Below are 24,886 nucleotides of genomic sequence, written 5' to 3' on the forward strand. Positions count from 1 at the left end.
AGCTTGCAATTGAATATGCCAGTTATTATAAATGTAATTAATTATAATTAACATTTGTTATATAATTCATATATCGTACACTAAATATGTAATCAAGATTATTAGCAATCATTTACGTCTCATGCAGGTAGTGAGTATGTGAATAAAACACACAATAAATCCGATGTTGACTGGTTAACTAACATTTTTTTTAATTAAGTCTGCAACAACGTATAGCAACACAGAGATAATATTAACGTAAATTATTAAAAATACATAATAAATCCTTCATACTGTACATTTCTACTGTGCCATAAAACCTTGTCTTGAAATATAACACAATTATTATTACTGATACCATGTACCCTAGGTCCATGCTGATACTGTAAAGTAGAAACCCAGTTATGTATTGCTGACACATGCTTTAATTGCAACCCATCTTAAAAGTTCATCTTCAATATTTTTTATATCTAGAACTACGTAGCAAGACAGAGAGAACATTAGGCCTAACGTAAATCATTATAAAACACTGTAAGTTCTTCATACTGTACATTTCTTAAAACTATGTTGAAATATAACACAATTAACACTGATACCGTAAAACTTCTAATAGAAACCCAGTACTCTACTATTGACTTTATCAGCACTTTATAATGTTCATCTTTAATAATGACCCATTACGCTAATGTAGTGGTGTTAATATTTGACTGCCTAAAAAATACAGAATTACAAATTGACAATGAAATCAACATTTTGCTTTACATGTGGCTTTTGTTTCTTCAACAATAAATCGATGTAAAAATAACGCCTACCAGCGATTTGTTTTGAGTAACTTAAATAGTTACATGTGGTGTTGGCACAAGAAAAATGGGTGGGTTATTATTGTCTAATATCTAATTTATTCTTAACAATAGTGACCCAGGATTTATATTAGAGGTTTTACAGTATCACCATTGAGCTTTGATTGATTAAATCAATAGGAATCATAGGAACACTAGTAAGTTGAAGCATTGTGTGATGTGCCCATATATGGGCATGACGTCATATTACAAAAAAAAAATATGGACATACAAAATTTGATAGTGTAAACAGAGCCTTACAGTGTTGATAACACGAACGAATTCAATTTGGTCTTCTTATGGTAATCAATTAAAACCTGGATGAAAAGTATAACAATCGTACTACTGTAGTCATTCCTAACTTTGTTGAAACGTCATTCGCAAGGTATTATAACTCTTATACTGCCCTCTTCTACAATTAATTAAAACTTTGATATGCCTCATAAAATAAAAAAATAAAAAAACTCAAATCAACTAAATCATTGAATTTACTCTTCTTTTAAACAAAATAATTTTAATGTTCGTACAAATTACTATTCCGGTTTTTCTTCTTTTTTTTTTAAATTATCATGAAGGCACTTGAATAATCATTGAAACAAAAGAAACACTGTCTCCTAATTATTCTGGAATGCCGTTCATTGACATATTGTACATTAGACTATTATAATCGCACTTTTTACGGACTGTTCTTTTACAAACTACAATGGTACTTCAGAACACCGTATTGACACGTTTTTAATAACGTATTTAGTAATGTTTCACTAACAGTTTACTAGAACCCAAGCCGAAAAATGCCACTTGCCTTGGCATTTCTGAAGTTAGTGCAATACCATGTGGGTTCATCAATCTATTGATGTTCTCATGAATTGTCTTCATATGGCTACCATTTTCGTCCAGCAGCTGAAGGTCATGATCACCTGTGATAACCATTTTGCCATCTTGATGAATCAGAAGACGCCGTGGCATAACCATGAATCCTTTACTTTTTGTGTATTTCCATGACCTAATAAATTCGCCATCATTGTCAAAAATTTGTATGCTACAGTTGTCATTGTCTGAAATCAACAGGTTTCCATCGATATTGATTACTGCAAACGTTGGTTGCTTTAATTCTCCAGCAGATTTACCAGAGACTATGATCTTTATTAAATCTCCAGAAAAACTGTACTTGAACACACAACTTTTAAAATGATCAACGACAAAAATGTGATTAGTGTTTTCGTCGACGGTAACACTGAATGGCAATATTAATTCTGTGCTACCAAATGTGCTGGAAATGCCTTGACCAAATCGGGGAAGAACAAGTATTTCACGTTTTGCCTTGTCTAAAAGGACAATCCTGCCATCTTTACAAGAACAAATGCAACTTATCTGGCGTTGTTCATCTTGGAGAAAAATCCTTGTCAGGAATGTACCAGTAGTAGTTATCTGAAGGATCTCATTAGAATTGTTGCAAAGAAGAACACTGCCGCATGAATAGCTTGCTAAGCCGGTGAGATTTCCTGGGTTATTGTTTCCCCAAAGCGACTTTGTCTCAATATGTTTAATAGCTTCCTCTTTAACAGCATCAATTAGTACTTCTATGTCACGGATTATGTACCCATTAACGGCGATATCTAGGGTCCACAAACCGGCAACATTGCACACACCAGTCACAAGGTAAGAACCGTCATCGAGTTTAACAGTTTCAGATTTCCTTTGTTGATCTTTCGGATTTCGAAGAATTCCACAAACGTCTTGTTTTTCAACCACAATTTTGTGTCCTTCAGCATTAATTGCTGATACTATAGTCTTAAATGTTTGTCCAACTGACAATTTGATAAGACCTTTGTCAACCGCCCAATCAATAACATGTATATCCAATGCCGCAATGATTGTATCTGCATTAATCATAATTTGTAACTTCCAAATCCCGACCTCAAAGCATTTCCCTTTGACGTAATAAAATCCCTTTGATGTATTCATTACATCAACTTTATTATCCTCGAAACTGTTACTGTTTAAAACAGCCGTAAAGTTTCCTTTAGCTTCACCAACTGTCTCTCCATTAGAGTCGATAGCTATTAGCTGTCTCTGAAATGGTTCACCCCGTGTAAGGACAATGTAATCATCATCCAACTTCCATTTGAAGACATTGATACTGTGAATAGGTGAAATTACCATTTCATCAGCAATAACTTTCAATGACCACAAACCAACGATATTGAAATTACCTTTGATAACGAACACACCCCAGTCTAATGGCTTCACTTGGAGGTCTACAACCTGACCTGTGGGACTCATTACCTGTGATTTCAATGCTGTGTTAGTATGTACTATATTTCCGTGTACGTCAGATGCCTGGACCCTGAAATCAAAATCTTCTCCGCATGTTAGGGAGGACAGAGCATCAACAGTCCACTCTATTATGTTAATATGAACTCTCTGAAGAGGCCAGTTAAATACACTTGCCCTTACGAGCCATTCCCCTAAACTATCACACTTTAAAGTTAATCGATACGTTCTTTTGTCTATTTTTACTGCGCGTAGTGTGTTTGCGTGCCCGTCTGGATTTTCCAATGCTATGTCCATCGCTGGTTCATTTTCTGGATCGCGTAAAGGAGATGCAGTGGTTGCTACGACAGTTATCTGAAAACATTGCTCAAGTTGTTTAATTGTATCTGTTATGTCAAAACACCAATCCAACATGTAGATATCAACACAAGTAATATTCTCAATTTCATTTCGGAATGAAATCTTCCAGTGACCTGGTTCACCTAGCAGTGTAGTTTTGACCTCATATGAGCCATCACCACGTAAGACGTTCAGATTGATGATATCATCAGTCGGGGAGATCAGGTCTGCGATAAAATTATCCTGAACATTTGGAAAAATGATGCCACAATCATCAGTGGCTTGGAGATTTATATAGAATTGTTCTCCCTTAGATACGACATAGTCGTTTTTGGGTGTTACCCAGCGAACCACTGTGATCTCGGGCACGTCAGGAATTTGTAGATTAAATACATAGACTTTAACTGAGTATTTTCCATTATCATTACAAGAAGCTATGATATCATATGAGCCATCATTCCTGTCCAATACATCTGCTTCTACCTGTTTCCCTGTATGATGTTTGAAAATAGCTCTGACATCGGCGCCTCCTATTGTTACGGCATTTCCATCGATGTCGTTGGTCTGTAAATAAAATTTTGACATACGACCACACGTAATGATATCACTAGTGACAGCATAGAGCTTACACTTTCTTGCAATCGAATCATTCAGGCACACAATGTCAGGCACTATCTGGAGATTGTCAATCAAGTTATCATCTGCTAATGAAACTCTCATGTGCTGGTTAATGACTGGTTCAAGGCTATTTGCCTTGTCATTCTCCGACTGCAATGTGCGTACAATCTTAGCGCAGGCATCCATAACTAACGCTGGGTTGTCAACTTCAGTCAAGTGGTCCATAATTTCTAAAGATTTGGTCAGGTTTTTTCCAGATTTAGACAGATGCATAACTTGTGTATCTGCTTGCGATACCTTACTCTCATACTCTGCTTCTAGTTGGTTCTTAATACTTTGTATTACTTGATTTACCTCACTCAACAGTATAGGTTCAATGTCAGCCAAACTATCAAGACACGTTTTTTTGTTCTTTTCTAAAAAGTGTTCTACTTCTTCAATCTCTGATAAGGCTTTGTCCACTTTTATGATGTTTGCTTCTGTCAGTTCTTTTACTTGCTCAGCCTGGTTCACTAAGTGTTGAAATGATGCCTTAATGTCTTCAACGTCATGGAAATCATGGCCGGTACATGCCTTACACATCGATTGCTCACATGTGATGCAGTAAAGTTCAATCGGAAGAACATGAGATGAGCAATTTATTACTTCTGCTTCCTTAACAGCAAACTGATCTTTAGTTAGCAACTCCTTTAATGAACAGGTTGTATGTTTGCATGTTGAAGGAATCTTGTTGTGAATCTTCAAACATCCCTGACAATAAAATTCATCACAGTCTACACAATGGGATGTAGAAATTACTTCGCTGGTGCAAGAAGGACACCTTGGGCCATCTGCAGCCTGCTTGAGCGTCTTAAACACTTTCAAAAGGTGTCGTACGTATGGTGCACACTCCAAATGTTCAGGGCTTGTATGTCTATCACATATGGTGCAGACATCCATTTCATCATGGTATTCTGGTGAATTTGAAATACATCTTGAGCAAAACGTGTGTCCACAACTTAAAGTTCTTGGGTTTTTGAATACATCGTTACATGTTGGGCATGTCAGTCGACTTTTGTTTCTATCCATTGTTATTACAGCATAGATTTCTTGTTTTAGCAACTAGACGCACGAACTTTCTGAAAAAAATGAAAACAGAAAAACCTATTTTTCTGAAGGATTGTATACCAAATAATATTATTTTACATTGTACCATGCAAATGGTTCATGCAAGTTTGCCAATTTTCGAAATAAGTACTGTATAGAATACTTGTAATGCGCATCAATCAATCAATCAATCAATTATTGACAGTACATATATACATATACATACATATATACATATACATACATATATACATATACATACATATATATACATACATATACATATATATATACATACATATACATATAATGTTTGTAGGTTCCACGTATGTCTTGATTATATAAAATGAGTACGAATGCACAAAGTAGAGTCGTATACGTTGACATAATAGACATAAGATAATTTTTTATTTCGAATATTTCGAGCACGCCCGACGTTTCAAAGGCTTCTTTAATCAATTTTAGAGTCCCCCGACCCCTTTTCTTTTTGGGGTTAGATTAATTGAAAAAAAATACGTAGGCCTATCAGGGACGTATTCTGGGGAGGGGGAGCTGTGGGAGCTGTGGGAGCTGTGGCTTCCCCTTTTCAACACGGTGTTAACATTTTAAAGCTTGTTCATGCTAGCCAATACAAATTCTTTCCTGGGATCACTCAAAATGAATACTTCTAAAATATGTAAATATACGTCAGCACACGTTATACATATACCTAATAGGCCTACAATAGTTAAAACACATAGGCCTAAGCGTGATTTTTTTTTTCACGCAAATTACAATACAAATTTAACATGGCATGTTATAAATCGTTTTGCTGTCCCACGCTACCGTATGTGATAGTTATAGTCAACTTTGAAGAGGCATGTCACTTTTTTGCAATAACACATTAAAGCGAAACAGGGAGTTTGGAGTTGATTTAAATGCTGTACAATTTCTAATTGACTCCTTCTACTATAGGTTTGTGACCCGTGCTCTGATAGAAACCAACCATAACCGCCTATAAATAAAAGTCACCGGCTAACCTGATAGTCACCCAGTGGAAAATTCGTTAGATTAATCGATTTTTCACTATACACGATAACGCAAAAATCTACGGTGGCCCATAAAGTGTCACGGCAACAACTTTCGAAATGTCACGGCCACATTTTCGAAATTCACGGCAACAACTTTCGAAACCACACGGCACAATTCAAAAAGTCACGACATACTTTCAAAATTCACTGCACACTTTTAAAAACCACGGTACACTTTCAAAATTCACTGCACACTTTATAAACCCACGGCACACACTTTCAAAATTCACGGCAACAACTTTTGAAATGTCACGTCAAACTTTCAAAATCACAACTTCCGCCGTGGAAAGTACAACTTCCGCCGTGAGGTTCACGGCGGACGAAGTGATTGTCTCACGGCGGAAGTGAGAGAAATTTAAATTCTTAAAACTTTTGGCCGCCGGTGGGAACATGGGAGTTGCTAAACACAACCACTTCAGCCTGGGCTACATAAGACTAGGAGACCTAGCCAATGCCCAGTCCAACTACCCGGTCACACTGTAGTATAGGCCACCTCATTCTCTTTCACGTTAAGATAGGCCTATGCAGAGTATGACCCCTGGCCTAGGTCCCTTCTCTCTATGCCTGGCTAATAAATAACTTTATGCAATTACAGTACATTACAATACAGACATAGGGAAAGTTAATATCATTAACTATTATTAACTTTCCTTCACCCCTTTCTTCTAGCATGGTAGGCCTAATATAGCCATTGCAATTTTGTTTAAAAGCAATGAAACAATAAATATGATAAATCCTATCTTCAGCAATCACACATAAATACACTCACGCATGATGATTATGAAAGGGCAAACTGGCGACGCATAATTTCAGCTGTACTACGTAATAATTTATTCCTAATCTTCAAGACAAAGAGTCCGGGCCCTGGTAAACATGAAGTTTAGACTTATGATAGTTTTTATTTTTTGACTGATTTAAAAAAAAAAATTGCTTGGACTATGCAGAATCTGTTGTAAGACCCTGGCCTAGGCACCTTCTCTAGGCCTGGCTACTGGAGAATCCTGTACTGAATATTAATTATTATTTAATAAATAACTTTTATACAATTAAAGTACAATGACATAATTATGAGAAAGGTAATATTTAATTGAATTATTATTTATTAGCTTTCCGTCATCCCTTTTCTTCTTGAATACAGCTATGGCAATTTTTTTTTTAAAAATCAGTACAAAAATAAAAACGATCATAAGCCTGAACTTCGTGTTTACCAGGGCCCACTCTTCGTCTTGCAGATTAGGAATAAATTAATAGGCCCTACATAGTACAGCTGAAATTATGCTTGTCATGTCGTAACCATAAGTAGCCACGCTCCCTCGGCTGAAGTGGTTGTTTTCAGCGTGACCACTCACAATTTTTGATATACCCAATGACTGGGTCGAAATTACCCAAGATTCAGCAAAAATTGCCCAAAATTACACAAGCTTCCTGAAATGCATTAAAATTTGAAAAATACGTGTTTTTGCATGTATAGTTTCCCTTTTAGCTCAATTTATAAACCAATTTTTATATTGTAATTGTTTGTATAGGCCTTTCACCGCAAATAAGCGGGGAAGCACGTGTGGGAAGGGGAAATTTATTGTGTACTTGTGTGTAGTTTTTAAATTTTAGCTGTGTAATTTGTAATTGTTTTGAATATAGGGTTATGGTGCATTTTGTATTACATTATTTATGTTAGGGAGGGGAAGAACCTTAATTATTAGTTCTGTAAGTTTTCTTATGCTTGGTAATTTTTTTGTATTTGGTTTTATCATTTTTAGTCTAAGTATGTTTTTGTTTTCATGGATGCACCTTCTTCTTTTGAAGTGTGCCACTGTTTCAAAAGTGTATATCCAAATAAATAAATAAATATAAACGGATAGAAAATACGCCCTCAGTCGGCCCGTGTTATCAGTAGATCAGTGATCAAGTTTTATTATGTAATGCATTAATTAGATAAGGTCAATGGCAACGCAAATCACAAATAAACAATTCTGAACCCATGCAATTAGCAATTAACAGTCAATTAACAATGTTATGTGCACTTCGTTGAGTTTTGCTTACTTGAATAGACTGAAATATACTTTGTTACTTCTTAATTCTTCCTCTATGACAAAAATATTTAATTTTCTCAGAAAAAATAAAATACCCAAGGATTTGAACGGAATACCCAAGACCAAATCAAAATACCCAAGACTTTGGGTAAATACCCAAGCAGTGGTTGTTTTAGTTTTAAAAACAAAGGTGGGGGGGGGGGGCTGGTAATCACACGGCATAGCAAAATACAGTACCGTACAGACAGTAAGACAAAATAATAAGTTAGCTAGTCTATGTCCCTGTTTTTTGTTTTTGTTTTGTTTAGTTTTTATTTTAAATTAGGATCCCTGGAATATCGTCTATGTAAACATTAAAGTAATTAGAGGCCTATAGCTTGGCTTATTTTATGGGTAGGGAGGCCGTAATCATAGGAGAAAAAAACAATAATGGCCTAATCAGGATACTTCACGGGCTACTACAATAAAATACTCAGTCTATGAATTTTATGTTTATGTGTGATTGCTGAGATTAAGATTTATCATTTTGTTTCATTGCTTTTAAACAAAATTGCCATGGCATAGGCCTATATTCTAGAAAGGGGTGATGGAAAGTTAATAATAATTAATGATATTAACTTTTCCCATGTCTGTATTGTAATTGCATAAAAGTTATTTATTAATAATATTAATTAATAATTCAGTAGGCTACAATTCAGTATAGAGAGAAGGGGCCTAGGTCAGGGTCATATTCTGCATAGGCCTAGCTTAACGTGAAAGAGAATGAGGCCTAGGCTACGGTGTGACCGGGTAGCTGGACTGGGCATTGGCTAGGTCTCCTAGTCCGACATATGTAGCCCAGGCTGAAGTGGTTGTATTTTAGCAACTCCCATGTTCCCACTGACGGCCAAAATTTTTAAGAATTTAAAATTCTATCACTTCCGCCGTGAGACAGTCACTTCCGCCATGAACCTCACGGAGGAAGTTGTACTTTCCACGGCGGAAGTTGTGATTTTGAAAGTTTGGCGTGATATTTCAAGGGTTGTTGCCGTAAATTTTGAAAGTGTGGCGTGGGTTCATAAAGTGTGCAGTGAATTTTAAAAGTGTGCCGTGGTTTTCAAAAGTATTAAAGATAGTCCGTACCATGGTGCTATGCTCTAGAAAATTACTTTTGAAGATATATTTCTAAAGCAATTGTAATGTCGACACGCACGTTATTGTTTGGTTCTTTAAAGCTGTTTAACTTATTTTTATTTTGTTGATTTGAATGACGTTGTGTAAATATATTTCATCAATACGTTTTAGTTTCACATCGCTGAAAATAGTGCAGATGAATGTTCTGTTGGCGTCAATATTTGTTTAAAGTTTCAATAACCACAACTAGTTTTATGTACTCAACCGCAATCTACTTCATTTCTGATCCGCTTCTCTGCTTGAGGGCAAGAGGATTGTTTTCCAAATCTTTTCTGAATTTTGTGTAGGTGAATAAGTTGTTTGGAAGCGAAGTATGGCGGCTTAAAAGTTGGTGAATTTATATACGTTTCTCGTAGAATGGCCTTCATAAAATTACTAAATTTTAGGGTTTAGAGTTGAAATATTGAACCCAAACTTCAAAAATAGTTAGATTAAAGGTAATACTTTATATTTATGACATAATCACATTTTGCTCATATTACATGTTATACTGTCCATTTGGCCCTTTTTCTCGATGCGATGGTGATGCGAGTTTACAGCCCTTTTGTGGTCTTTGTTCACATTTATGATGTGTCTATTGCAATTTTTTACTTTATCCTCTCAAAACACATCTACACACATACACATATATATAGACATATATATATACACATATATATACATATATACACTATACATATACACTATATATACACACTATATATATAAATATATACACTATATATACACACACATATATATAGGCCTAAATATATATACATATACATATATATACACATATATACGCATTTATATAGGCCGATATAAATATATACATATATATACTGTAAAACGTAATTCATCGGAAATACATTCAATTAAAGTTACCGTACCTAAACTGATGGTAATTGTCTCAAATATTTTTCTTGTCACAGTGCAGTGGCGTCGAGAGCCAGTAAGGGCCCCGGGGCAACACCTCACATGCTGTCTCTTATACACATCTAGATGTGTATCCAAAGTATATATAGACCTATATTTTAATAATTCCTGGTGTTTACACAACATGTTTTGTTTTCTGTACAGCGCATACAGATCACGTATTATGCGCTACTTAATTACCATTACAGTACATTTATTTACTGAAGCGATTGTAACAATGGATCTCTACACTGACTGGCGTCTGATGTCTAGACAATTAAGTAGTGCGGCCTACAAAAACTGTCTAAATTGTAAACTACTTACAAGATCACTATCAGCAAGAGTAATATTAGCTATAATGTTAATATGCAAGGGCCTATCCTTTATAGGGAAATACGGAACATTTTTAGCATTACTGTACAGTGTTTTGATTGAAGTCATTATTGCTCACATAAATTCAACTACACTTTTCTATAAAAACACCGAGGCAGAAATTGCTATAAAATATAAGCACAAAATAAAAACATTGATGCTGGGGTAAAATATCAAATGAGGTTTATATTTAAAAAAACAAACAAACAAACAAACAAAAAAACAACAAATCCGGCTAGTCACCTACAGTAAAATATTAATGTTTAAAAAGGTTATATCAAAATTAAATATACTCCATTAATGCAGTAGGTGCGACTATGTAATACCCTCTATAATGCAGTACAGTAATATAATGCTACACAATAATAATTTTTCTGTCTTTGAGAAGTGTGTAAAGTATGAACAAAATAAGAATATTTTGAGCCTGAAATCGGCAAAAAAAATGCAGAGCCTGAGCACAATTTTACTGGTCCCAATATAAACAAAATTGTACTGTAATTGAAATCATGAAATGTTGAAGATTAACTAGGGTCATATCAGTAACTAATTATAAACTCACATAGTATATACGGTACTGTTTGCGCTTAGCATTGTGATCATCTACCTTTTGCAAATTACGTGACTTTATCAGGCCCGTAGCCAGGTTGTTCCAGGGGGGGGGGGGGTTTCTGGGCGTGAAGTCCACAGTCAAGTCCTGGTGGGGTCGGTGAAACCCCCAAAGCAAGAGGATTTTTGTGCGTTATGGGTAAAAATAATGCTATAAAAGCAGATATGTTTGAAAACGTCTGTGTCTCTGTGGGTCTGTAGTGCATTAGTTGGGTCGATTTAAAGAGGTTGGGGGGGGGGGGTTGCTAGAAAAGGGGATTCTCCCGAACCATAAACCACCCCACCCCCTGGATACGGGCCTGTTTATCACCTATCCCCCACCCCACCACCCGTTCTTGATCAATAAATAAAAATCATAACACTTTCCCACGTTTTTTTGTTCTGCTAACCGAATGCTCTTGCAAGGTCAATGTAAAAGGCCTAGCAGGAAACGACATAAATTCAATTTGCAACAACGGAACATTGTAATGTTTCCACGTAGGCCTAGCCTGACAAATGACCTCCACTCCACTGCATGTCTGGGTTCATTTTATTTATTTATTCAACCAACATTTGCAATACAAAACAATAACGACGATACAAAATATTTTGAGGGAAAACAGGGGTGGCGCCAGGATGTCCCCGACAAGAGAATAGTGGGCGGGGTCGGGCGGCGTCGCTTAAAATTCTTTGAAGTGTTCCGGGGGCGAGGTCCCCGAAAACTATGACAATTTATAGGTTTCAAATGTTTATTTCCTGTAATCGATTTTAGAGTCTACTAATAGCCTATGTACAAAATACATACATCTGTTTTCTTTTCCCGACGAATTGTTTTTTCTTCCCGACCGAGGGGAACTTTCCCCGCCGGGTAACTGGCCCCCTCCCCCTCCCCCACTAGCCTTTGGAAAGGGGAATTATAAATTAAGACGGGATAGCTTAAGCAAGATACATTCCTATTAAAGTATAGTATAGTATTTTTCAATTTTTAAATAACTTCACTTATACAGTGACAAAACCAATCATCATCATTTTAATGGGCTGTAATCGTTTTTCTCATTGAAAACCCCAACGTCTAGACAGTATCTCAAGCAAATATCATGATTGACCCCTCCACTCGACTGTATGTCTGTGTTCATTTTATTTATTTATTCAACCAACATTTACAATACAAAACAATAACGACGATACAAAATATTTTGAGGGAAAACAGGGGTGGCGCCAGGATGTCCCCGACAAGAGAATAGTGGGCGTGGTCGGGCGGCGTCGCTTAAAATTCTTTGAAGTGTTCCGGGGGCGAGGTCCCCGAAAACTATGACAATTTATAGGTTTCAAATGTTTATTTCCTGTAATCGATTTTAGAGTCTACTAATAGCCTATGTACAAAATACATACATCTGTTTTCTTTTCCCGACGAATTGTTTTTTCTTCCCGACCGAGGGGAACTTTCCCCGCCGGGTAACTGGCCCCCTCCCCCTCCCCCACTAGCCTTTGGAAAGGGGAATTATAAATTAAGACGGGATAGCTTAAGCAAGATACATTCCTATTAAAGTATAGTATAGTATTTTTCAATTTTTAAATAACTTCACTTATACAGTGACAAAACCAATCATCATCATTTTAATGGGCTGTAATCGTTTTTCTCATTGAAAACCCCAACGTCTAGACAGTATCTCAAGCAAATATCATGATTGACCCAGCTACCACAAAATGGCAGATCCCATTAATCAGTGTCAGAACGACGAGTCATGAGACCCGGGGGCGAGAAAGTTGGGGACCTTTTTTGCATGTCAGCATTATCTTCACTCCCAATTGACTTATAAAACGACATTTTGAATGAGGGTTGAAGAAACTGCATTTATTGTTATCATCAGTTCTATTTCTGTGTGCAGTGGCATCGAGAGCCAGTAAGGGCCCCGGGGCAACACCTCACATGCCCCCCCCCCCTTCACTTGGGACCCCACTCGGCCGCTCCCCAAATTAAGTCTCCTCCTAAGACCCTATTTGTCCAAACCCACATACGTGAATATGATTCTATGTGATTATTTTTTTGCAATGTAGATGTATCAGAATAATCTGATGAATAAACGATAATAATATATAATACACGTATATACATACCACTTTGCATCTGGTTTGGAATGGGAGAGCAATGGGTGGACTATTGCCCTGGGGGACTATTACTAGAAGAATAGTCCCCCAGGACTATTCAACTGGGAGATTATTCATCTAGTAATAAAAATACAGAAAGACTGAGAAAGACGCCCATAAAACCATAATGTAGTTTGTTCTGACGTACAACAAAGTTCTCATCTTGGCTTGGGCTCGGGCGCTATGGAGATTTGGGAAAGCGACCCCCGACCCCCCATCTCGACGCCACTGTCTGTGTGTCACGTACTAAACCATAATCAGCAGGGGTAGGCATAGGAACTAGGAGGGGCCCGTGGTCCTTTATAAACTGGGGAATTGGGGAATTTCCGGTATGAAAGCACACCAGACAAGTATTTGTATTACAGTATTGGATATTGGTAACTCCCACCCCATGAGTACACGTACGTTACGCCACTGTCGTGAATCATGGTTTGATCATATTATGCTTTGCTTTCGCACAAAAAACATCATTTTTGTTTTATAGTAAGGTTACAACAGCTAAACATGCCTATTTTATTTTCATCGCTCTGGGCAGGAACAATCTCTTTTGTGAACATCACCTCCCATATCGTCGGGAAAATCCTGGCGCCACCACTGTACTATTCGACCGTTTTTATTTAAGCATGCTTTACCAATATTCGGGCCAAGCACTGTCACACCGACATCCAATCCTGTAAAATTAGGGAGTTGCACGTTGACTATGTGGGCTACGACGTGATTACGTCAATTTGAAGCTTTGCACATGCGTCATGTCGTCTATGATAGAGGCCTACCAGTTGGGGCCTACCACCATATTATTATATTAAAATAAATAACTATAAATAATTTACTGTATATGCTTGATTATTATTTCAGGCCTTACTTTTGATTTGAATGCAACCGAAATTATTTGTCCTGTCACTGTTGGTTTGATAGAATCCCTAGCTGTTCTTTAACGGCGTATGAGTCAAAACACCCTCCAATTACCAAACCGCGAATAGTCCTATAATCTGGGAAATTCCCAAAATAAACAAATTAATAAGAATTCAGATTTGCATTTTCCGCTTCATGTAACTTCAAGGTCAATGCGGCTGCAACTCTTCGAACTTCTACCCACGAACTGGGTTTTCATATTTCTAGGTCGGTAAAAGGCATTCGGCAAACTCGGTTTTAGTGATGTGGTCGGTTTTATTGATGTGGTCGGACACCAACATCATCAAGATCAGGTGAGGAGTTTTAAGACTTAAAAGTTCATCTATCATTAATGTTCTTACTACGATACCAGAAGTCAAGAACGGCGTAGGAAGCAGTATGGAGGTCATCAGCAGGACTAGTGGTTGACCTTGGCATTTCCCACGGACTAATGTTTTCGGTCATTAGTTTATCTTCTTCATCATTTACATTACCAATATCAATATTATTATCAATATTATTATTTAAGTCTATTGTCATTAGGTTAATATTAGGCGTATTCTTTTATTGTTCATTTATTCTTTATTCATATCTTTTTCAAGTAGGCCTATGACGGTCATCGTCTGTGGCTCATTGTTAGGATGATTTAGATTAGACTTTAATTAAATGTTTTTTATCCATATAAGGAGTACACAATTTCTCTATACATTATGTTGAATATATATATATATATATATATATTCAACAAAATAACTTTTGCTTTTTTAAGACCATAAATACGCCTATACTCACATGTTCTTGGTGTCAGTTGAGCAACTGTTGTTGGTATATTATAGCCTGTCAACAGAAAATAAACGGGAAACGCTGCTATTGCTGCAATGATACTGTGCTTTGTTTTACCTACCGTATATACTCGAATAGACGGCTCAGTTTTAAATAAACGTGCCATTTCGCCTCTCGAATAAACGCTGAGTAGTTTTGACGCAGCGGAAACGGTTTGGTTTTCCAACCTCTCGAGGTCGGGGTTTCAATCTTTCGCTGTGCATCCAGTGCCGGCGCCAGCGGGGAGGGGGCAAGGGGAAAGAGCTCAAGTCCCTCTGTCGTAAACAAGACTAATAGAAGCAGCATCATTCTCAAAACGTCCCATTAACGTTCTAATTTAGCAAATTTACATTTTCTAACCGGTTTGGAATCAGTGTGTCTTTATGATCATGCAATAAACATTTTGTAGGTAAATATGTGTTCCACATTTACAGTGTAATTGAGAGAAGTTAATTTAGGTATAGGTAAGTACCGGTATCTTTTTTTAACATAACAAATAATAATAAACGCCTCTCTTGAATACACCTATTAACTCCCCCTCACAAACCCTTCTCGACAAAAATAAAACTCCCCCGGGAGTTGATTCGAATAAATACGGTAATATTGGCAGTGTCACGTGTAATAACGCTAGTATGGTATCCTATACTAACCGTTAATATTAGTGAAATAAAAAGTGTGTGTTTATTCCTCAAAATGTTAAAGATACAGTATGGAGTGCACTTGATAACTATTTCGAAGGCTTTCCACGCTTATTACAAATTATGAAATGCTAAAATTAATGCTACCACAAAGGGGAAATACAGAAATTGTGTCTGATGACACGCAATCAGACATAGAGAATCAAAGCATGTTTGGTATTTGTTGTGCCACATATTGAAAGCGGCATGGCAGGAAAAAATGTTTGGTGCGAAACTGAATCGAGAATGGCACACATTTAAAAGACGTAACTGGCATATTGAAACATTCATGGTACCATAGCACGAACAGGTGTTTTACTGGCTAATTGTCAATTGCTTTCAAATTGTTCCTTGATGTGTTTTTGTTTGTGTTGTTCCTGTCTTGTGATTCAATATTGTATCCTGTTTATAGTTTTATTAATGAATGATAAATAAAGGTGACTAAAAAAAAAATTATTATTCATACTCCACCGACTTCTAGAGCCAAGTTTTTCTTGCATTATAACTAAGCTGCTATTGTTTAGTTATTGCTATACTGTATAAACAAGTTATATGTCTGTACATTTGTTAATCAATGATTGAAGAATTCTCATTTCGTTATTCCTTGTAACTTTTATTTTCCAAAAAACAAATACTTTGAAATTCAATCCAAATTTGACAAAAAAAAAGTCTTCAATTCTTCTTTAAACATTATTTACAAGAGACTTACTAAACGTCCTGTATTTAGAAGTACAGCATTGACATGGAGGTGCTGATGGGAGGGGTGCAGAGTTTAGAGAGGGACTTGAATTAAGAGAGGGAGAGTAAGCTGGTAACTTTTTAGTACAGTATGTAATTTTTTTTGCTCAGCAAATTTCTGGTAGGAGGGTGTCTGGGGAGCCTCTGACTTGTATGTGGGGTGGAGGGGGTATGCAACAATACACCCCCAAGAACAATACAAACAATTTAAAAAAAAAATAAATACAGTACACCCTTACTCACTGCCTTAACAATTTATAAAAAATGGTCTCAAATTCGTTTCTGTGCTTGCTGCTAAATTGTGCGTGTACCTAGTTGTATTTAACTTTTGCACATTCACTGATAAATCATAAAACATTTCATAGTTAAGCACTATCATGTACAAAATGATGGAAAAATCAAGTGATAGGTCTATCATAATTCCTGTATATTACCAGATTTCAGATCAATTAATCAGCTAGTTGCTAAATTGTGTGTGGATACCATACTATCAAATTTCTAATCAACTACAAAAACTCTACAAAAAAAAAAATAATAATAAAAACAAACAAATGAAATAGACCAATAGGAGGCTTCATGTGAAGGCTAACTCAGAGCATGTGGCTCTATCACAAGCATTTCAAAAACTAAAATAATTTACAAAAACTATGATAATTAGGGTATTATTAAAATGTCAACTAAACCTCTGCTAACACTATCACATTTTATGCAACTAGAAAATGTGATAAGCCCATAACTGGGTGTAATATGACATCATCATTCCCATATATGGACACATCACACAAATGTGTCACATAAAATTTGCTAGTGTGAACATAGAGCTTTATATACATACTGTACGTATAGTCTTTGCACAGTATTGCTACACTTATGTGTAAAATACATCCCAAATATTGGGATTTGCACTGCACTACAGGAGCCAGTCACAGGTGGAGGATTATCAGCTGGTGCAGGAGGAACACTAAAGGGCACAAGCTATTTAATAGTTATACAATTCAAAACTGCTACTGTCTGATTGTGTAATCGCAATCTGTCTCGGTACACGCGATACCACTGCAATTCCATGTGGATTCACAGTTGGGTTTTCTAGGATACTGCTGATGAAGTTGCCATCTCCATCAAACAGTTGCAACTTATGATCACTAGCAACAAATACATTCCCATTATGGCCAACCGACAAGCCACGAGGCAAAACGATCGATCCATCATTCCTACCGGATCCCACCAGGGTCTTGACAAACACACCATCAATATTGTACATCTGGATGCAATTGTTGCCATTGTCTGAGACTAACAGGTTGCCATCAGTACTGGTTACAGCAAACCATGGCCGCTTCAACTGCCCATATCTGTTTTTCTCTAGACCTATGCTCTTGATCAGTTGCCCAGAAAAACTAAACTTCATCACACAGTGTTTGGAATTATCAACAACAAAAATGTAATTTTTGTCAACAGTGGCACTGAAAGGCGATTTTAGCATGTCATTGCTAAATGTGCAGGAAATATCTTCACCAAATCTAGGAAGGACAAGTACTTCTTTTTTGCCCTGGTCTAGCAGAACTATCCTCCCATCGTAACAAGGACATATGCAGCCTATTTTTCGGTTACCATCTAGACATAGTCTTGATACAAAATCCCCAATCTTAGTAATCATGATTATTTCATTTGTGTTGTTGCTGACCAATAGAATGTTATCTGTGTACCATACCAAACATGCAATATCACCTGACATCTTGTCCAGCCATAATTTGCGAGTATCTACTGACATCACATATCCTTCTTTGACAACCTCAATTGATACCTCAAAGTCAGATGGTGGTTCACCATAAACACGAATTCCAAGAACCCACATACCACTGATGTTGCACATTCCGCTAATTTCATATGATCCATTGTCTAAATTGGTAATATCTGTCTTTCTATACTTCTGGTTTGGATTTCGCAGGTACGTTGTTATGTCACCACGGCCATTGGTCACTCTTTCCCCATTTTCATCTACTGAACTTAACGTAATGCTAAATGTCTGACCAACAGACATGGTCGTGCTATCAGCATCAACAGTCCAATCAACGACCTGGAGGTCAAGCATAGTATACAAATCTTCATTGAGAAGGATCTGTAGCTTCCAGACTCCAACCTCAAAACACTGTCCAGTAATTGTATATGAGCCATCTGCATTGTCCAGGACATCAAATGCATGCCGCCCTGTAACACTGTCCAGAAATGCATCTATATTTACTCTGGCTTCACTCACAGTCTGTTGATTAGAGTCGACTGCAATCAATTTTGCATGGAATATCTCACCAACTGAAAGGACAACAACATCTGCATCTAAATTCCACTGAAATACCACAGTCTCAATTGGTATCAAATCCTCATCATCAACATTAACTTCCAAAGACCACTGACCTACAATATCTAGATTACCTTCGATAATGTAGACACCATTATCCATAAGTTCCACTGAGAGGTCAACAACTTCACCCAAAGGACTTCTAGCTTGTGATTTGACAATAGCGTTACTATTTTCTACTACATTTTCATGTACATCACATGCCCAGAGTTTGAACACAAAATGATCTCCACATGCCAAATGGGACATGTCAGCATCAACAATCCACTCAATTACGTTAATATTGACTTGTTGAAGAGGACAGTCAAATACAGTGGCATTTATTAACCACATGCCCAATCTATCACATTCTAATGTGACACGATATAAAATTCTTTCATCAATCATCACTGCACGAACTGATTTGGAAGTACCTTCAGGATCTACCAATGAAACTAACATCTTTGGTTCTTTTGTTGGCTTTATATCTGCTGTCCCACTTGATGCTATCAAGTTTATCTCAAATTGTTGATGTTGCTTTTTGATGACATTAACAACATCAACATTCCATTCAAACACATGGACATCAACTTTAGTAACTTCATTAGGATCGTAAAAATTAATTTTCCAGTTACCCTTTGCATTGAGCAGTGTGGTCAGCTCCACCTTACATATGCCAGCATCATAGATGACATCAAGCTTTTTAATTTCATCAGTTGGTGAGATTATATCTGCAGATATATCCTCCAGTGTGTTATCAATAATGTTGCCAACATCGTCCATAGCTTGGAGTTGCACTTGGAGTTTTTGACCCTTATGGATGGAATAGACTTGTTCAGAAATTACCCACTGTACAGCTGTAAATTGAAGACTGTCAGGGATTGGTCGATCAAATACGTATGCATCAACTGAGTATTTACCAGCACTGTGACAAAGAGCTGTAATCTCATATGAGCCATCGTGCTTATCAAAAACATTTGCTTCTATTTCAGGTTCTCCTGTATGGTGCCTAAAAATTGCTCTGACATCCGCACCTCCTATCATTACGGGATTACCATCGATATTGTTTGTCAGCAAATGAAATCTTGCAATGTGGCCACACGTAATGACATCAGTAGTGGGGTTGAGTCTACAATACTGTGCAACAGACCCATTCAGATATATGCCAGGAATGACTTGAATTCTGTCAATAAGATCTTTGATTGCATCTGAAATAGTCATATGATAGTTTATAACTGGTTCAAGATCTATTTCACTGATAGTATTTTGTGTACTCAATGTCTGCATGATTCGCCTACCGGTAGACATTACCAAAGCTGGATTTTTGAATCCTATCAACTCCATCATAATATGACTTGTTTTACAAAGATTTTCCTTCATCATTAAAATATCGTTCTTTTGCATTGCAATGAACTTCATCTTTTCACGATATTTTGTATGCACCTCATTTCTGTGGCTTTGCATCCTATCTTTTACAGCTCTTTCAATGGACTTGCCATAATCAGAGATTTCTTCTAGACTACTTTCTTTATTCAACTGTAAATCTGCTTTGACATCATGAATGCATTCACAAGCTCCTTCTAATTCTTGAATCTGTTCTTGTGAAGTTTCTTTGATACCTTCAAATACTAACAACTTTTCATCAAAAGAACGATCGATATCATTAACATCATGACATTTGTGATCATTGCATGACTTACAAATTGAAACATCGCATGCCATACAATAAAACTCGAGTGGGTGATCATGTGTTGGACACCTCCGAATTTGGAACTTCATGGCATCAAACTGATCTTCAGAGAAAAAATCATCTAAAGAGGATGAACTATGGTTATTAGATATAGGTATTCTGTTATGAACATGCAAGCACTCTTCACAGTAAAACTGTTCACATTCTTGACATGAAAATGCAGCAGCAACCTGGCCCTCACAGGTGTAACATTGTGCGCTGGCAGCTTTCCCAACCTTTCTTACTACCTCTAATAGCCTAGTTATGTATTGTTCACAATTAAGGTTCTGTCTCTCTGTTGGTTCATCACAAACTTTGCATACCACAACACCATCATTATCTTCAAAGGAATCAGGAATACATCTGGAGCATAGTGTATGACCACAAGACAATGTCTTTGGAAAAGTCAATGTATGAGAACATGATGAACACTTTAGATTTTCGAGGTGATAATTTTTCTTTCGTATATTTTCTTCTTTGGCTGCCATCGTTCAACCTGAAAAAGAAGGTTTATGTTTTGTAAGGACGTACGCAAAGGTACTTAGTGCTACTAAATGCATGACTTGTTTGGCAGCAAAAAGGTCAACAGAAGGTCAAACTAACAGACCAATCAATGTTTTCTGATCAAACCAATAGATGTTCACTTTCTCCAGCATTCTTGTTATTCTTGACTTTGCCAAAGTAATGGAATATGTGTGCATGGGGGTGGGGAAGACACAAATCATCCTGAAACTTTTACACACTTGATATTATTTTTTTAGTTGACATACAGACTAAACACTTTCTAATACTACTATATTATTGTATATAGGCCCTTCGGGTTTGTTTAAAAACTAATATTTATTAATCATTAACTGTTCTTTATTCATCGAAGACCTAAGCAAAAATAAATTTTCCAAATTAACAGTTTCTGAATGATGCCAATGTATTGGTTTGAAACTTTATTCATTTCAATAATTTAATAATTTTGAAAAATGTCTACTTTTTTCCAAATCTTTTTTCACTGTTTATTTTCAAGTATCTTGAGCATTTCTTTAACATCATTAATATAAGAGTTAAAGACATCTTATTTATTACCGTCGCCTCTCTGAAGGAGAGGAAGGAGAGGTGAAGGGTTTTGCAATAATGTGTTCTGTTTGTATGTCTTTCCTGGCGCATCACTCAAAAACTGGACAATTACTTCAAATTTTTCATATAGACAATGTTACATATATCACGGTCCTCCTCAAATTTGGTGCTAATCGGAAGATGCAGATTTTAAAATGTTTCACATATTTCTGGAAGCAGCAGACAGAGCCAACTCGAGTCTTGTTTGGCTAGGCCAAACAAACCGACTCGATTGGATCAGCAGGCCAGAGTAGTGTGTGTGAGTCAAATTCTGGCCAGCGGGCAGGAAGCGGTCTGGCCTGCTTGCAAACTCGCCTAATTGATGGGCTTGCCACATGATGCCTATGATGTTAGGCCCAGCCGACTTGAGAGGATTGACAGCGGACCACAGTAGGGGGTGTGTCAAATTGTAGGTCTGATAATAAAATATAAAAAAAAAAAAATAAGTATCTACAGTATTAATGACAAACCTTTGCCACAAACATAATATTGCTAATTGGAATTAGAATGCCATGTTTTAAAGGATTTTTCATATATTAAGAAAAAGGCTACAATGTAGGCCCTACAATAAATGCCCCACTAATTCCATCTGATGCCTCTCATTTTCTCTTCTCATCTTCCTCCAAACATCATTTCTCAACCTCATGCCCCTGACATATGCATAGAGCAGAAGAGAAATAAATAAAAAAGTTTAAATAAATAAAAAAACAGTGATAGAGTGATGGAGGTTGAGGTGAATGGAAAATAGACGCTTACATGGGGGAGGGGTGGAATCAGCAATCAACCATTTTTTTGATTTATGACCAGGCCCTACTAACTTTCTGAATTTAAATACAGTACAAGGCCTAGGTAGGGCCTACTACAGGCCTAAATTTACAAAATCGAAAATGCAAGACTATTCCTAAAATCACTCATATCTGAGACCATGACAAGCACGAAAAATCTGATTTATTTGTTAATGGTGAAAAAATCTACGCCCATGCCTCTTGAATCTGTTCTTGTTAAGTTTTTTTGATACCTTTACTGACAACTTTTCATCAAAATAACAATCTATATCACCAGCATCATGAGATGCATGACCTGCACCATGGCCTATCTACTTTACAGATTGAACCATCACATGCCATACACGTAGTTGATGGACCATGAGACTCACGGATAATTTATCATTTGTCCGTGTTACTACGGATGAACAAACACTCACTGATTTCAAGGTTACTCATGGATCAAGATTTTACACTAATAAATGAATAAATGAAATAATAAATGATAATTTGCAATGGCATATACAGTCATATGCAACAAATACATAATTTGCCATTCGTTGCGTCTGTAGTGTTTAGGGTAGCAAATTGTAAGGTTATAGATAGTGCAAGCCCATTACACTCGTTGTAATAGTAAACAAACGACGTGCTTTACGCGCACTGCCATCGGTATGCTTTCATTACCCAGTAATGCACCACGCAGGGCTTGTTTATTTACCTGTTTTCCACATGTGCTAATGAATAAAAGCAGTAACGGCCCCAGGATTTCCTCAACAGGTGTCCAAGGATGTCCCCAACGAGAAAAAAGTGGCGTGATCGGGCGTGGCTAAAAAAGTCGCTTTCAAAAGTAGTCCAGGGAACGTAGCCCCCTGAAAATATGTTAATTTATGGCCCTGCGACTGAATACGATTATCCATCCTCAAAAAGACCAGAGTCTTTTACACTAAGCAACTGCCGGGTACAAAGCATCATTTATCTTTAGTTTACAGTCTGTACTTGATCAAATTTAAATGAGCATAACTTTTTGGTTTTATTAAGTTTACATACAGTACATATACATTTGACTTAATTTAGTGTCCGAGATCAATAAAATTAGTAGTGAAAATGCCAAGATTGTGCAAGGTTACATGGGGCTTCGGCCCCCCCCCACCCGACCCCCACTGGGTTTTTACTGCTTTATTATCAATCGTCTTGAGCACGGAAGTCATTGCCAATGTTTATCAAAATGTGCAGCAAAATAAATTTAATGTTGAAAGCTCATTACCAGATCAGTGGTGGATTCATAGGGAAAACCCTCACAAAAAAAGTGGGTGTGGTCATTGCTCAAAATCCTTATGTACAGGTAATTGATTCTACCTACTAATATAGAGAAATACTTTTTTCCATTTCCCAGCTGAACTGTGGTTTTTTCCCCCGACGGGGGGGTCTTTTACACCCCCCACCCCTCCGCCACCCATGCTTCCTGAATATGCCTTTTTCACGAATCGGTAGACACCTTGAAGTGATGACAAACATTGCAAATCAGCGGTGCATAACCAACAGAAATGTTTAAAAAATCATAATTCCATAACGGGGCATCGTATTCAAAAAGTTTTTCCACCAAAATGTTCTTCAAAGACTAGTCGTGAGAACGCCCGATCGGTTAGCGCTAACAGTTAGCTCCTGATCTGGATACTAGGGCTCTCATGTGAACCAAGCCCAACCCAACTAGCATTCAATAAATAAAATCATACACACTGGTTTTTATTTGACGTCGTATAATAAATTATATACAAAAGCGTTCTTCAGGCCTTTCGTTTCATCGACCGATGGAAGAAATATTACGCATCCAACTACTCCGTATTGTTGGAATATAATAATATATTCCTTATGTTTTTGATTTATTTTTCTCTGTATAGGCCTATAGGCTTAAAGAATGAGATATAATTAAATTATCTGACCTTTTTCAAGAGGAGAAAACCTTGAATTTTGAAGAACATAAAGGTCAATTAACGACTCCTCAGAAGTGGGGAAAGCTCATTTCCGGCCATTTATGATTTAGGAATCAAAATTTTCCAGGGGAGGACCCCTGACCCCTAACCCGTTTCATTTTGGGTTTATTTGGAAACATTTTGAACCCCACTCTTTATCCGCCTCTGCTTTTGATTAGCCAGTTAACAATGCCAATATTAATGCCAGGTCGGTATTGCTATTGGTCAATTCCACTTCCAGCAAAAGTTTCTGACCGACCGCCACTTTCCCAGACCATGAAAAACAGGAGAGTTGAAATAATTACCTGCCTCTCGTTTATGCCTGTCTTCGTAGCCTCGGCCCTTGTTGTAATAGTTAAGAAATGGCACTGGACAACGGTACTAAAGCCTCCATTGGCTAGGCCCAATTCGATCTTTCTGTACTGCTGTGGGATGGCAGAGAACAG

General features: G+C 37.0%; 2 protein-coding genes across 3 annotated transcripts; both read right to left on the reverse strand.

Annotated features, from left to right (window-relative positions):
- Nucleotides 1–166: 166 nt before the first annotated feature.
- Nucleotides 167–24,874, reverse strand: LOC117101685. Its single transcript, XM_033241718.1, has 2 exons — nt 24,750–24,874; nt 167–5,167 (listed from the first exon to the last, which is right to left on the reverse strand). The coding sequence occupies exon 2, from the start codon at nt 5,115–5,117 to the stop codon at nt 1,566–1,568; it is 3,552 nt and encodes a 1,183-aa protein (XP_033097609.1). The 5' UTR covers nt 5,118–5,167; nt 24,750–24,874; the 3' UTR covers nt 167–1,565.
- LOC117101684 lies at nt 16,393–24,879 on the reverse strand. 2 transcript variants are annotated; one of them, XM_033241717.1, is made up of 3 exons: nt 24,746–24,879; nt 18,966–21,095; nt 16,393–18,845 (listed from the first exon to the last, which is right to left on the reverse strand). In XM_033241717.1, exons 2-3 carry the CDS (start codon nt 21,085–21,087, stop codon nt 17,518–17,520), a joined length of 3,450 nt encoding a protein of 1,149 aa, XP_033097608.1. In that variant the 5' UTR covers nt 21,088–21,095; nt 24,746–24,879; the 3' UTR covers nt 16,393–17,517. The 2 variants fall into 2 exon arrangements, with proteins under 2 accessions (XP_033097608.1, XP_033097607.1); XM_033241716.1 differs by having other exon boundaries at nt 16,393–21,095.
- Between the last annotated feature and the right edge of the window lie 7 nt (nt 24,880–24,886).

The sequence above is a fragment of the Anneissia japonica genome, unplaced genomic scaffold, assembly GCF_011630105.1.
Source record: "Anneissia japonica isolate Jap-2015-1 unplaced genomic scaffold, ASM1163010v1 scaffold180_len884964_cov147, whole genome shotgun sequence".
Lineage (NCBI taxonomy): Eukaryota > Metazoa > Echinodermata > Crinoidea > Comatulida > Comatulidae > Anneissia > Anneissia japonica.